This window comes from Vidua chalybeata, chromosome 3 (assembly GCF_026979565.1).
Source record: "Vidua chalybeata isolate OUT-0048 chromosome 3, bVidCha1 merged haplotype, whole genome shotgun sequence".
Lineage (NCBI taxonomy): Eukaryota > Metazoa > Chordata > Aves > Passeriformes > Viduidae > Vidua > Vidua chalybeata.
In genome coordinates, this window is record NC_071532.1 from 11,617,334 (window position 1) to 11,633,199 (window position 15,866).

General features: G+C 35.4%; 1 protein-coding gene across 2 annotated transcripts in view; it reads left to right on the plus strand.

Moving 5' to 3' along the window:
- The window catches only part of PRKN (parkin RBR E3 ubiquitin protein ligase), a 670,711-nt gene that overhangs the window by 310,224 nt on the left and 344,621 nt on the right, over positions 1–15,866 (plus strand). For both annotated transcript variants that reach the window (XM_053937694.1, XM_053937695.1), the window contains exon 6: positions 15,137–15,252. In XM_053937694.1, coding sequence (XP_053793669.1) covers positions 15,137–15,252 — 116 coding nt within the window. The remainder of the gene's footprint in view (positions 1–15,136; positions 15,253–15,866) is intronic.

A 15,866-nucleotide genomic window follows, 5' to 3' on the forward strand; every position in this document is an offset into this window, starting at 1 on the left:
AAAATTGCAAGGTTGAAAGCTCTTAAAATCAAATAAATCACATACATTAACATAATATTTACAGCTGTATTTAAAGTAACATTATTTCTTCTGTTAATTTTTTTTAAAATTTTAGAGATTATAAAAATGTTGTATACATCAGATACTGAGTTAATTTTGAATATTTTAGCTAGCATCTTGGAATGTGCTCTGAATGGCTTATAGAATGGTTTGGGTTGGAAGGGATCTTAAAGATTGTCTATTTCCAACTACCTGCCATGAGCAGAGGCACCTTGAATGCCTGTTTCTCAACTTGGTTTTGAGAAAGTTCCTGTGATGGGGGAAGATCAGAATGAATAGTGTGGGTTACCTAGGAGATGGCATACTGTAGCAACAAGATTTATTGTTCTGTATTAGTGTTTTGCTTATTTTTCATGCATCTAGAGAAGGTTAGATTGTTTTTTGTAGCACTAGGATGGACTTGCTGTCTGCCCAGTTTTGGACCATGATGTTTTAGGGTGCCTGTAGGGAATCTCAGTTACAGCCTCAGGTTCAGATTTATAGATGGATGAGAACTACACAGCTGGAACTCTCTTTCAGTTTCATGTTAAACATTGGTGTGTTATATCTGTGGTATCCTATTGTCCATGAATTTTTGGTCTCTCTGCTTATGTTCTTCAAGAGCAAGGGAAACACTCATTGAAAAAATCACACTCAATGTTACTGGTCTCCCAGCTCTCAACAAGGTAAAGCCACAGCTCACATCTTGTTATTGAAAACAGTCCATGCAGGGATCTGGACCAATTTAGTTTGGAGGGAGTATCTGCTTCTTTGGAATTAACTTCTATTGAGGGTGGTCTTTTGATAGAAGTGAAACATTTGCTGCTTGTTTCATATGGTCCATGGAGAAAAAGGTGCTTTAACTGTTAAGTTACTGCAAAATCACTATTACCACCATCACTACTGGCTTGTGACTGAGAGCAGTTGTGGCTTCTGTGCCTTTTATCTAAAATTCCAGAATCACCAATGGGAGCAGCACACAGAGAATCTTCTTTTGGGCTTAGCTTCTTTTGCAGGTGGTAATCTTGAGTGCATTGTGCCTGGGCTGTACTGCCCTGTGTTCCAGTCTCTGAGTTCAGCACTAATTAAGCATTTGGTGTGTCAGGCTGACATGTCATGTTGAGCACATGAGCTAGGTATTTTTGTCTGTAGGAATGCAGTTGCATACCCACCCTGCTTGGAGCCGAGTAAAGAGCTCTGTGTGCTCAGGAAAGAGCTAAATACAGGTTTTCTACTTTCTGTATAAATGTGTGTGCTTTCCAAGGTGTTGCTGAGGCAGATCCTATTATGGATTGGAAAAAAAGTGATTGGGCAGACTACTTATCGTTATATGGGCTGGACCATCTTTTCTATGGTAGAGCCTGTTTAAGTGGTGAGGTTTATTTCCTCAGGGCTGGATCATAGCGTGGTAGTGGTTAAATGAGTAGTTAAAACTGTAAACATGTGAAGCAGACAAGGCAAAACCACACCTGATATCCAGCTATAACTTCCGCCTGAAATTTAAAGGATACATTTTTTATAATTTGCAGGCCTGAATATTAGAATGAAGTGTGTGTTTTACAGACAAATGTAATTCTCATTTTGACTACTAATTGCCCCAAAGGGATTATTTTACGTGATGTACTTGTCCAAGGTCTTCCTACCTCTCTACTACATATTCATGAATATGTAGGCTGCATGATGGAAAGTTTGTTTCCAAGTTGTGAGCTTGCTGCTATTAAATGAGATCATGTCTGTACAGAACAAATAGCAGTAAAGAAACTGTGAAGGCAGAGGTAAGCAGAGGGCAGTGTTTGGTGGATGCTGGCTGATTAATTGCTTATGCCATCTATGAGAGAATTTTGGAGTCTGAAAAAAGACATGTCATAAATGTTATAATAGACTTGTTATGTTTGCATGAACGCAACATTGTGAGACCAAATTTGTGCTGTTGGCTCAGCTACCTCTGCAAGCTCTACATCCTGCCCAGGAAGTGGAGTGAAACAGATCAGTATTTCTGTGTGTGGCTCTGCCACCACATACCTGTAAGTCAGGGTCAGCTTGAAACCCATGTATTCACAGCCTTGGGGACTCAACATGGTGTGTTTGAAATTCTGTGACTAAGACAATGCATGTAGACAATTGTTTTTGTTTAGTGTCTTTGGTAATGTGTCCTTTTTTTATTTTTCTGGTATCCCATTACAAGACAATGATTTTGGTCATGCATTTGTATCTTTCAAATTATCCCTTTTCCTTACATAAAATTGAAGTAAAAATGTTTAGTAATAAACACATTTAAAAGTTGTGGGGGTTCTTTTTTTTGTTTTCTTAAATAGATTTTTGAGGTAATTTTCAACTTTAAACTTTGACTGTTTTAGTTTGTAAGACAGATCATACAATAAAAATAATTTTCAAAATGTCAAATGCAGAACTTAATGTATGTTGTTTGGGGAAATCATTCAATAGCTGTTTATGCTCTTTTAAAGATTCTGCTATTGTGTAAACTGATTTTTAGTCACATTTTCAAACTAAATCACTTCTTTCAGAGTGAGAGCATGAATTTCTATTAAAGTTAATTCTTTTGACTAAGAATGTATTTACATGCTATTTCTGCAGGTAGAAATCTATTTAAAAGAATTGTGGAGCAGAAACTGTTTTGCAATAGAGAAGGGTAAAAGGCTCCTGCCATCAGTTGCCTGGCTGGTCAGAAGACTAGAGGAAATTGGACTGGGAATTAGCAGCAGTTAGGAAGATAATGTGTTTCCAGAAGTAGAGAAATATGCAAAACCATGCCCCATTTAGTGTTCCTCGGAGGTCTGCAAGGTCAAATATTGCTGGGAAAATTCCTCAAGCCTGAAGGCCATAGCTTACCTTTAGATAGTAAATTTTCTCAATTCCTAAAACAGGGATGGAAGCCACAGACCTGCCTGGGTGTGCCTGCTCCTTCGCTCTGCCTGGGCAATGTGCTGCTTGGCACCATCTAAAAAGTGTTCAATCACTCTAAAATGCCCTTGGATAATCTTTAACAACAAGCTGTTTGCTAATGTAGATGTAGCCTTATTCTCTTCTGGATTTTTTTAATTTAGGAAAAAAACATGCGGTTTTTTTCTGTACTTGTTTTTTTGCAGTGAAGACAATGTAAAAAGATAATAGTTTGTTAGAAAAAGTAAATTAAGTCACATTAGTAAAAACAGTCTATCAAGACTTCATCAGCATTATACTAAAGGTATGCAAACAGCCATCTACACTAGATAATATATCTATGCATTAAATTATCTTAAAGGAAGAATGTCCAGAAGAATCTTTCTGGCTTTAATAGTGCAAAATACCTTTTTAAATATGACACTGTGCTGTCATCTACCGAGAAATGCTGGCTTCTTCTGTACTGGTATGTACATGAAATATTGCTTTTGTGATAAATGCTTGTTTAACTTATTTACTGCATCTTTCAGATTTCTTATGCTATAAACTATAGGTAAAAGTATGCAAACATAGATTTATTTTTTTTCCAACAAGATTATACAGGAGCTAATTAATTTCCCACTGTGACTTACGCTTTCTAGCTCATCTTGCATATATATTGCATCTAGCTCATCAGTATATATTGTGTGTAAAAATATATTTGAAAAAAGGGTGATGACAGCATAAAACTAAATGCCAGAAAACTGTAAGTTTGCTGCAGAGACTTTAGAGATTTTGCAGTACAAGATTAGCCAAAGAGAAGAGTGGATTTTGGTGGGACTTTTTTTGTGGACTTTTTGTTTGTCCCTTCTACCCACTACATTTCCTGCAGCCCTCTGTAACTTCCAAGAGCTTCTAGTAGCCTGTAAGAACCTCTGGGGAAAGCTTTTCAAGAGTTTAGGCTATAGTGCCATTTTATTAGGTAGGGATTTATTCAACTCTGAAGCAAGACTGTGTACATTTGGGTTTTTTAGTGTGTGAGTTATGTAAAATACTGGACATATATTTGTATTTATTAAGTTTGTGAGGTGTTTATGCTAGATATTATAGCTCAAATTTTGCTATTTAAAATACTGACTAAAATACTTGCCAATAAAACCTCTTTTTATCTTTGCACAGAAATGGAAGAAATAGTTGTTCCTTGTGTAGGGTTATATACAGGTTTTACTTAGCTGAAATGAATAAAATTAGCTAAACATATGCATAGTCCTCTCCCCTTCTTGGAAGATGGCAATATGAGTCAACTATTAGCACAAGTGTATTCATGCGATTACATTTGGCATAATTGCTCCTTTTTCTGTATGTCATATATTTTGGCTATTGTACAAAGTATTTTGGTTCCTTTTTTGTTTTAAGAAAATCTCAGTTTGTGTGCTACTGCACAAATATTCCATCTGTCTTAGTCCATGCAGAAGAAAATATTTAAACTAGGAAACCAGGGGAAAAGAAAAAATTCTAAATTTACTAAAATTATTCACAACCCCATCAATCCTGGCAATTGAACAAACTTGAAAAAAACTATTGGAAAAACTTTGCAGTTTTTCCTCAAATATTATAGTTTAATGTGTCTTGTTCTATATGTGTTAGACATTACCTCTGTTGGTAGGACACAAGACCTTCTCCTTAGCATTTTTGCAGAATGGAGAACATTAGGAGCATTAAACCCAATAATTTAGTAGAACTCAGTTAAGACTTAAGGACAGCATAGCTGTAATTGTGCTAACAATGTATTGTCATGATGAAGAACATGCATCAGAAGAAAAGCCACAAAATTCTGGGTGGCAAATAGAACTAAAAAATTCCCCACTGTCTATTCAAAGAACATGCAGGATGTGCCAAACATTTTTGAATTTTCTGAGAAGGCAAATATACCTTGTACAGAGGGAGAGAATAATATTTCTGCCATTTCCTCCCTCTCCTCCTCTCAATGTTTCCATTGAAACTGGGCAGTCATGGCTGGTTTGTTCCCATTCATATCCTGATCTATGGCAGGCTTTGGGAACATGACAGAACAAACTGTCCAATTTTTCAAAGCTGAAGACACAGAGATGAAGCAAAGAGCCCCTCCTGTAGTATTACAGCCTAATTCTGTCTGCCCCGTGTCATCACATAAATACTGATGCTCCCCCTGAGGCAGCCATAGTGCTAAATGAAAGGTGTCTTAGTACTGTCTTTCAGCTGTGTTAGAGACTTGTAGATCATCTATATGTTTAATGGATGGATGTGAGGCTCTAGGACATAGGTGATATTAGTTAAAGGCTGGAAACCTAAACCCAAAAATAACAGTCATTTTTTAAATGCCTATTGGGTAAAAAAATACCTTTTTTTGAAGCTTCAAACCTGTCCAGTTCCTTTAATATCAAGGCATGGATAAAACTTAAATTTTTCAGTTGTGACAGGATCAGATAGATGAAAATCTACTGCATATGTTGCAGAAAAACCATCAGTATTAACAGACTAGACTCCTGGAATTACTCCTGTCATATAGAAGATTCAAGAAGAAGAAATAGTCAATTAAAGAAATTATGTAGTTTACTTAGGCATTGTGATTTATTAATTCTGTGTGCTTCTGAAGCTTCTTTGAGAGACCTTACAATCAAATGTCACTTGTGCAATATTTATAGCTCAAGTATAGGAGTCCTATTTCTTGTACTTCTTAGATTTTTTTTTTGTAGTTATTTTGAAGCTTTGATCACTGTCTTTACCCTAAGTGCTTGCTACCATGGTTGGAAGATAAACAAATCATTCAAACCTGTAATTGCAAGCAACTTTTTGTGCCATAAGAAGCACAGCCCGAGGATCTGCTATCATGTAGTATTCTTAGTTTCTTCTCTCCTTGAGCTCTTTCCATGGCTTTTATTCACATAAAAATTCAAATCTGATGGCCAGAGGAAATTAAGCTCAAAGTAAAGGGTTTATTCTCTACAGGAAACACTTGTTAACAAATTTAGACAGTTGGATTCTACTTCAAAAGAGTCTGATGGGAAAGTTTTAGTCCTAGGAATCAGCACTAGTGTTAAGGATATGATGGTTATAATACATTCTAAGAAGCGACTCTGCAACTGAGACTTTTTCTGTGGCTCAAGTAATTAAAAGGAATTTTTTCAAAGGAATGTGTCTCATACATGCTGGTGAGCAAATTCAACAGAACAATTTGGGTTGGGCTCTGGAGTCTGGGCTAGGTAATTTAATCATCCTGACACCTGCAATCTTGGTTCAGCCCAAAAGTTAGTGTTGATCATAGATTGCATTGGATAGATGTATGGATGAAAAAAGGAGAAGGGAAGTGGGAGAGTTTACATTCTTTCAGAGAAAGGAATGTGTAAAGCTTTCATATTATTTTATATTGAAAGCATGGCTGTTCTGATTGAAAAGTTATTTACTCAAACTATCCTACTGTATTTTTGCATGCCACAGGCATCGCAGTACCTGTGACTTATTAGTTAGGCATTTTTTAGGATTGGCTGTCTATAGGGCTTTTGATTCCACTACAAGGTAACATTCCAGGCAAAGATCAATTATAAGGACACACAGTGCCCTACAGCCTTCATTTCTTTGTCTATACTTTGAGAAAATGGGTGATAGAAGAACTGGGTTGTTCTGCATTTGTGTCATGAAAATACTGCTACTTGAAGGGATGAGAGCAGAATTAGGGACAGAATTGTTTGAGCTTGAGTCACCACTTGCAGAGAAATAAAGCAAGTGCATTGTGAGGTTGCTTTTAGATGAGCAAAGCAAATAAGAAATGTTGCTGATAAAAATGTGAAAAGTCACTTTCCCAGAGAGTATTTTCCTGCATGGTTGAAGTAGTATTGTGTGGGCAGCAGCAGCTAAGGGTTTCCCAAGGCACTTGAGTTCTATTTTTCCACTGTGTTGTTTCTAGTGACAAGAAAAGAAAATTGCATGATAGGTACTACATTTCGTATTGCTTTCCTTATACAGAAAATTCCTAGAAAACTATAGTTTTCATGTTCTGTTCAGAGACCAGGTGTCATTATAAACTTGTACAGTTAATAACCCATCATGCCAGTTATTTGAATCTTAAATATATCTTCCTCCTCTGTTCAGATTTTAAAACAAATTAATAACTTCACAGGGTTTTAGTGTGGACAATAGATAGGCAAGCTGTTCTTCAATCATCAATAATCTTGGTTATATCACATTAAATGTCTGAATAAAAATGAATGGTACTCTAGCTGTCCTGTTAAAAAATTTTGAACAATACCTCTGTTCTTCCAATGAATTGTGGAAAATGAAATGTATAACTCTTTTTTCTTGGCAAGGATAATAAATACATAAACATATTTGGGTTTAGCTTGATTTTTGTTCTTTTTTTTTTAAAGAATAAAAGTGGGATTTGGGTATGATGATAATTGTTTGTCATTATTTTCCATCCCTAAAAATGTCTTATGAAGATGATTTATGATTACTTTTAGATGCATTTTTATATTCCTAAACCTTGGCTTTAAATGACTTGGCCAGACTCAAAATGCTAGGTCTTGTAAAGATTCACGAGTAGTATGTATATTCCTGTCCCATAATCCTGCTATGCTCAAATACTTTCCATATCAAAGGCTTTCTGTTCAAATAATTATTATGCAACAAATTGTTTTTGATATTCTCAATTGAATAAAAGGCATGGTGAATATGTTAAGTTCTGAGACAAAGAAGTCGAATTGTGTATTTTTAATGTTTTTCTTATATGAACTTAATTAAAGTCAACCAAAAATTAAAAGGAGATATTGTAAAAGATACTGACACTTCTTTCTCTAAAATACGTCTCCTTTAGTCACTTGGACACATTTAGATTTCAAGTGTTATAACTGAAAAGAAGAGAAAGTCTTTAAAAACACAGGAGGATAGCATTTCTGCCCCTGAATGCTACTCCTCTCAAAAATGTGATAATAATTATAAAAGTTCACTCCCTCCATCCTTCACACAGGTCAAAGTTGATGTTTTCACCAAGACCAAGCCTGAGCAAAGAGTTGACAAAAGATACTCATCCTGAAGAGCTTTTATTATGAATAACAGATCTTCTTAGCCAGAGGCATTTTGAGAAGGGCAAAGGGGTTCAGTCAGAAAGCAGATATTAGAGAGATGCTCATAATTCTTGTACATTTTTATGCTGCTTTTGTTTCTTGCCAAATTAAATAAGTACATAGTACTTACAGACATTTAAATTTAATATATTAGCAATTTATTGCCTTTCTTTGCATTAGAAGATACTCCAACTTATCTTTGAGGTCATTTAGTTACTGGCAGTTTTTTAGTAAGGCTTATTGTAGAACATTTGATCTGTCTTGGAATATCAATTTTTCTCCTTACATCCCATAAAGGCATTTCTTTTGAAGTCCACACTTTTGACTATGAATTGCCAACTCTGGCATGTTCAACAACAGGGATTCTGTGAATTTGAAAGTGGAAGGGATGGGGAAAATTCTGTAGAAATGTATATAAAGTATGCTGTTATTGGTGGCATGCTTGTCTTTTCATTCTTGCTGATTTTTCTGATTCCATTCTGAAAATTTAGGTTTGAGATCAGTTACTGAGTTTTTCACAGGGTCTTCTCTTTCTAACAGGAAAAATTACTTTAAGTTTGTGGGGGTTTTTTTATGGTGAGGAAATGCTGTCTGAGTGTAATGATTATGCTTTTTAGAGGTTTGTATTATTTTTTGTCTATAAATGATTAAAGTGATCAACATATTTAATAATTGCATTGAACTATTCCTGCAGTCTATGCTAAGGAACTTCAAATCCACTGTCACTTAATAACCTTGAATACTTTTCTGCTAAATCTTAATAGAAAATTAGCGGCTAATCACATGCATTATTATACTGCTTGTAGTGATCAATTCATGTATTTCTTTTAACATTGAAACAGACTTAAGAATCTACCTGATTCAGTTTAAATGCTGATTTAATACTATGCATAATTTTTTTCCCTTTAAAATGAATTAACTGTTTATTTGTCTTTAACCACTGAGGCGTGAGAGCTGTATTTATCCCTTGTTTGCCTAGGAGGGGATCCACTTAGCTGTGCCCAGAGGAAGCTGGGCATTTTTCAGTTTAGGGAAGTCAGCTGCCCTTGGGAATAATGTTTTCATCAATGATACCATGATCAAGCATCGAGTTAAAGAATCACAGGAAATCCACAGAGAAAAGGTGTGATTTCAATTATGATCTCAAGTAGGAGAAAAATGTTCTTGAAAGGGAGAGTATCTTGAAAGGAAATAGCGCTGATGACAAGAGCAGAGCCTAAGGTTAACTTTTCATCTACAAGTTATATAACAGTTCCAGATGAATTCCAAATGTAGAGGAGACAGAAGAATTTGCTTGTTTAAAATGCAGGTAGCTATAGGAATGCTTTTGTTTAATTTATGTAGTTTTTTGCCATAAACCCAACTCTATTGCAAATATTTGATATTTGGCTAATAACTTTCTCCCTTTGATCTTAAGAGCTGTTTAGGTCTCAGTGTTTGCTTAGCAAAGGCAAGCCATGCAGAGTAGCAGTCACCAATTAAATGGTACTAGGTGATGCTTACCATGCTCAGTACCTGACTTGAGATTCTTGGTAGTATTTGGTGAGGTGCATGGGGGAACTGCCACTATTTTGAGCAAGATACGTTCCAGTAAGCAGAGACAGTAAAATCCTGTTTGCTCACAGAAGAAAATGGAGCAGTCTTGTGTATGTAATGCATTCACGTGTCTATCACAAAGTTGTTTTTGATTTAAATCTTGAGGAATTGCTCTTTGGCTCTACAACCTCCCTCATAGCAGTTAGCCAGTGTAGTTCTGATGTTTTTTACTTATGTAACATTAAAAGCAGTGCCTGTTCCATATGTGAACAGTAATGTTTTAGATCTGTTTGTTTGTCACAGAGATATTTCTATGACTTGGAAAACTACTGCCTGTAGTTCTTCTGGGGTATAGGAACCTGGAAATATCTCTGCACAGAGTTAAGCTCAGTCTTTCCCAGAACATCCTGGAAGAAATATTTGATTCCACAGCTGTTCTGAAGTGAGTCTCCTTTAATCTGTCCCCAGATCCACTGACTATGTACTAAATTTTTCAGTTTCAAAAGCAAACAAAACATTATCACAGGGGTGTGCCGCAATAGCACTGAAGTTTTCTCTCTTTCATGGGGATAATTGTGATAATATAGTTGAAATGAGATTCAAGTTTACTGATAATTTAAAAAAATGAAAACCACACCTTCAATGACTATAAAACATATTCATAAATGGTTTTGTCTATCAATCCTAAATAAACATGTGTGGACAATTGAGGGGAAAATACCATAAGACTCTCATGTTCTTTTTTAGCTTATTAAGAACTGGGAATAAGAAATCTGCCTGACTTTACTTAGTTTAGCCAACTTACGTAGCACAAAATGAGAAGCAATGGGAGGGACGTGTGTTTTTATGTGTATATGTTGTGCACCAGCCAAGGTGCAGGCTGTCTTGGTGGTACTTAGCCAAGACTAGTGGGGTTTTTTTTCTGACAGTGGAGTAAACTGGACTTGAGAACACATATCAAAAGGGTAAAGTTTCTTCTAGGCCTTTTTCAGACTGCCTTCCCCGATGGTTTGTGTATGACTTTAATCTTGCTTATGTTGGTTACTTGACCATAAAGAAGACAGTTCAGTTATCATCAGCATTTAGGGGTATGTAAACCCCTGGTTTGTTTGAAAAGAGAGAGTTTATAAACAGATACTTTTAGTAAAATATCAAAGAAGATTTTGGGGGGGGGGGGTTGAAAAATCTGAACATTTTGTTCTTGAGTTTCATAAAAAGGAGCTAACATTGACCATGTATCTTTGAACCTTTTCTTCCCTCGTGCACTTTTTATGATGTTGTGTGACACAAAAGCAATAACGGGAGTGAGGAATATGACAGAGTATGTAAGAGTGATGCCTGCTCCCTTCTCTGAATAACAATCTATCAGATACACTGCCAAAAGGAAGACATTTATAGTGTTAAATAGAATGTTCACAATTTCATGGGACCTATGCCTTTAGGCAAGAAAATGATCTAAAGGTATTCACTGCAGTAGGTGACCATAAAACTACTCACTTTTAGAACTAAGAAAAGCACTAAATTTTGTCTCTGCTCTTGCAATAATTCCTTGACATCCTTACTTATTGCTGAACAACCATACTTACAATCATCAGAAAGTTTTTTGTAACTAAAAACACATGTGCAGAAAGAAGGAATAATGTGATTTCTTATATCTTAAAAAAAAAAAATTAGAAGTAGTCAGATACTGATGTAGGCTGCATGAATTTTTGCCCATTCCTTCTGTGTTATTCTGTAAGGTTTGGGGTTTTTTTATTGTGAAGTCAACATTATGAAAATATTGTCTCATATAGCATAAGTTTAGAACAATTTTGATATCAAGCTTAAGAAATAACTACCGCTTGTATGATTTTTACAGTTTGAAGCTAATTTATAATGTTAGTCTTAAATTGGCTGGCTTCTACACCTGTTCAGAGATTAACACTGGAACAGAAATGATTTGGATTAAAAAATCTGGCAAATTTGTCTCCTTAGGTTTCCATACACTGGGTGAAAGACTAAATAAAAGAATAGCTACATTTACATGCCTGGTGAAATGCAAGGCTGAAGAGTGAGAAGTGGCTACACTCCTCTGTTTTATATTTTGCTTTCCGTAATTTCATTGCTGGAAGCAATTAAAAAGCAACTTGTGCTGATGGGTTATCTGTAGTGATAACTTCATAGGTATATGCCCTGGTATAAAAAGGGCATATGTATGTTAAATCTCTGGAAAATCTGGTAGATTGAACAAATAAATACTTGTGGATTGTGTATTTATGCAATGTGCAAAACCAAGCAACATAAACTTTTATATGCAGCTGGAAACTTAATTTGTTTTGGGACTTTTAAAAGCTTTTAAACAGATGGAATGTGTATTACTGCATAGAAAAAGAAATATTGAAAAATCTGGAAATTAAGTCCACGCTGCTGCAGAGCTGTCAGGCACTCAAAGCATACTGCATTTTTGGTTCCAAACTTTCCTTGTACTTCTGAACTCCCAGCACCACACTGAGGCCTCAGATCTCCAGAGACAGAGTATTGCATTGATTGTGTAGAACTGTGCTTTGTGTGGGTTGATGCTCTTTGATTTTCCAAGGGTATACTGCTAGTCTCAACATATCTGTTGTGAATAACTCTTTTATTCTTTAAGCTTCAGGATTACTTCTGAAAAAATACTTGACACATAATCTTGTGGGCTTTTTTCCTATATTTTTAATGAGCACTCTGTTCTGTTTGTATTTAATATTAAGATTTACTGTTTCTTTAATTGCAGTTTAGTCAAGCAGGGAGTCTTTCAATGGATAGCTTTGGAAACTGGCAAGATTTTCTTTTGTTATATTAAACAGTGTTTTCACGTTCCAAAATGTTCTCAATTCAGCAACACTGAAGCATATCATAAATTTAATTAGAGGGTTTTTTTTAAAGCAGTGTTTGGGCTGATAAATAGAAATATTGAGAAGTAATTTTCCTAATGATATAGCAGAAGTATTTTGGGACTATAGCACAAGACTTGGCTATTTTTCCCTTTCTGTCTGCTTTTCCCTGGAATAAGAATTGCGTAGTTTTATTTACCTTCTTCATTAAGTACCTTTCATGACCAGAACCATCATGAGGTATTATCAAAAGCAATTAGAATCACCAAACAGATGCCCATTAGGGACAAAAAGACATCTAAATCTATTTCAATTGGTTCATATCTTAATACCTTTATTACACTTTTTGTTTGTTATCCAAATAAGTTTTTATTATAATGGGTAAGTACTTTTATCAAAATTTTTTTGTATGTTTCCTTGCCCATGGTTTACCTGTTCTTGAATTGTGATTTGTCAATATTCTTTTAGTTGTATGCAGAAGATGTACTGAAGCAAAGAAATATATATCTTCTGCACTGAAGTAAATCCTTCTTAACATTTAATTCAAACAAAATAAATTCAAATTAAAGGGCAAAGAAACTTAAGCTCCAAAATCTATTAGCAAATAATGCAAAGATCAATGGATACATTTTTAAATGTTGAAAATAAATTGAAGTTACAGATTGGTTAAGGTTATCATCTATTCCAGATGAATGTGTAGTTCCATTGACTCATTTGAAGCTGAAATGCTTCAAGTTAAGCTGATATTTAAAAGTTGTATGTATATCTGTGTCTTGAACAAGAGCCAAAACTTGCAAAGACTGCAGTCTTGTCTAAGGATGATTTTAGGCATATTTTCTTGCCTGGGACTTCTTCCTTCCTTATGAAACAGGACACAAAGGTAATTTAGCTATGTAGAAATGTGTACTGGTGACTTATTTCAAAAGTCCTGTGAACAATTACTTTAAAGATCAGGGCTGCCTTTAAACTGTGCTCTTGCCACATGGTTCTCTTAAACTGCTGCTAAGGCATGCATCAGACATTGTGCCCTTCACTTACCGTGGGGTATGAATATATTGCTGAATCTATTGCATATGTGAGCACTTCTGTGACAAACAGGGGTGAGTAACCTAGGAGGAAGGTTACAGTAATACTTCCCATATCCCAGTTACCAGAGTCCACCTTAGAGTAGCATGGCATTGCATAGTACTGTATTTGTCTTATGTAGAAATACACAATATGGCTAAATGATGATCACCACAGAGAAAAAAAACCCCAAACCAGTAAATGACAGCTCTTTTGCAGACAAAGAACACCAAAATGCAAGGCTGTATGAGAAAGTAAGAGTCTGTCTGGACTGTTTTTAGTACAGTATTGCAAAGTTTTAGAAAGGGAAAGGGGATTTTGTATTAAACAAAACTGATTTTTTTCATTCTCCTTCATCCACATGTCCTCTTTTACTCATGTATTAGTGGGTGCTGCAATATGTGTCCACATTTTCTAGGTAGGAACTGGGAGTGACACTAGCAAACACGTAGCATGTCTTTTTCATGGCTTTTGGATTATTCCTGATGCCAAGACATGGATGGGACTTTTTCACTCTAAAAAAGTTGACAGTAGCTGTAATTTTTCTTTTCCTTCATCCTGTCCCACCTTCGAGAGTCATTAGCAAATGTTGCCGATTTTCCCCTTTTTTTTCTTCCCTTGCTGCAGTTTGTTTGGAGTTTTTTCCTTGTTTTCTTAGTATTTTTCTACCAAGGCCAGGTTTCTTGAGAATAAACTGTGATGCTAGTATCTTGATGTCAACAATTATCATTCTTTTATGCCTTCTTATGCTTTCTTCCAATGTTTTTATAACTTTAAGTTCCAATTCACATTTCATTTATACTTTTTTTTTTCATTACAAACCTCCACAATTTGTTACTGGAAAGAAGGTCTCATAGCAACAAAGAAATTACAAACCTTAATCTGTGGCTCCTATTGCAAAGCATGAGTCTTCAGACTGCTTTTATATACATATGCTTAAAGTGATTTGGACACTTAGAACAATTTCTTGTAACAAAACCTTATCAAAGAATAGTGTGCTTCATATGGCCTTCCCTGGGGTGCAGTGGAAAAGAGAACAAAACACACATTTGTGTGAAAAATATTATGCTAATGAAGGCAGTCTAAGAGGCTAAAGCAACTTGATTCAAACACTGTACACTTGCAAATGTAATATGGGCTGCAAGAGAGGTAGAGCTTTCCTTTGTTATGATGGTAAAATTGTATCTTCAAGATTTCCAACATCACAAAAGCAAGGGCAGACTTCACTATTTTAGAGCTAAAATTCTATGTTGTAGAGTTCAGAAAATGGTAATATCTGTAACAAGAAAATATAGTTGCAATATTAATGCGTATTGAAATTGGTTAGTATTTTGCCTTTGACGACCATACTTAGAAAAAGTCTAGATTAAGTGATTTTTTTTTTTTTTTTTTTTTTTTTTTTTTTTTTTTTTTTTTGCAAATCCAGAAGATCACATAATGTGTCACACTGGTATCTTCTTTGCTAGGAAAGGCGCTGAACAAAATGCACACCTAGACTGGTATTTTTGCAAGGAATCCCTTGTAAACCTTTCCTAATGATTGTCCTCCTTTGCTGTTGGCAGTGGTGATTTGTCTGTTCTCTCAAATGTCAGTTAACCAAAGATAAAGGAAGGACCTGAGCAGCAGGTATGTAATCTTCTCTTTATCTCTCCTTCAATATTTCAGGAGTTTTACTTTAAATGTGGAGCACACCCAACCACTGACAGTGAAACATCTGTGGCTTTGAACCTCGTTACAACGAACAGCCGCTGTATCACATGTATAACATGCACAGATATTAGGTAAGTACAACAAAAATTGTCAGAGATGTACAGTCTCAGTGCTTCAGAGTACTTATCACTTCCAAAGAGCCTCTTTTTCTTTGTTCATTCTCCTTTTTAAAGGCTGGTAGTTTTTTTTCCCTGGTAAGATGGTGAAAAATGGGTCATATTTTCAGGTGTGTTATTTGTTTAGCTGGTAAAATTGCAGTTCATATTTTTGTACCTTAGTCACGTTGCAGGTGGAAAGCTGACTGCTTAAGTTCTAACGAAAACATTGAGAGCTCAAGATAGTGGCATAAGTGTGTAGATATTTTCTGCTAATATTTATTCAAGAGCCTGGGAAAGAGCTGGATTTTTGAGGGGGACAGACTGTTCCTGAGGAAATTAACTTCTTGGTGTTTGTTCTATAAATCAAAGTGAAATGCATCTGTTCTCATGTTTGTGTTTACTGTAGTTTGAAATACTGTAATCCATCTTTGCATGTGGTATTTGGGCACATACATTCAAGAATATCCATTACTTGCAAATGCATGGATTAAAAACCAATTGCCCGAAAAAGACAGCTACCATTTTAGTGAAGAATTACCTGAGACACATTTATCTACTGATTAGGAGATATTTTGTATGAAAGTGTA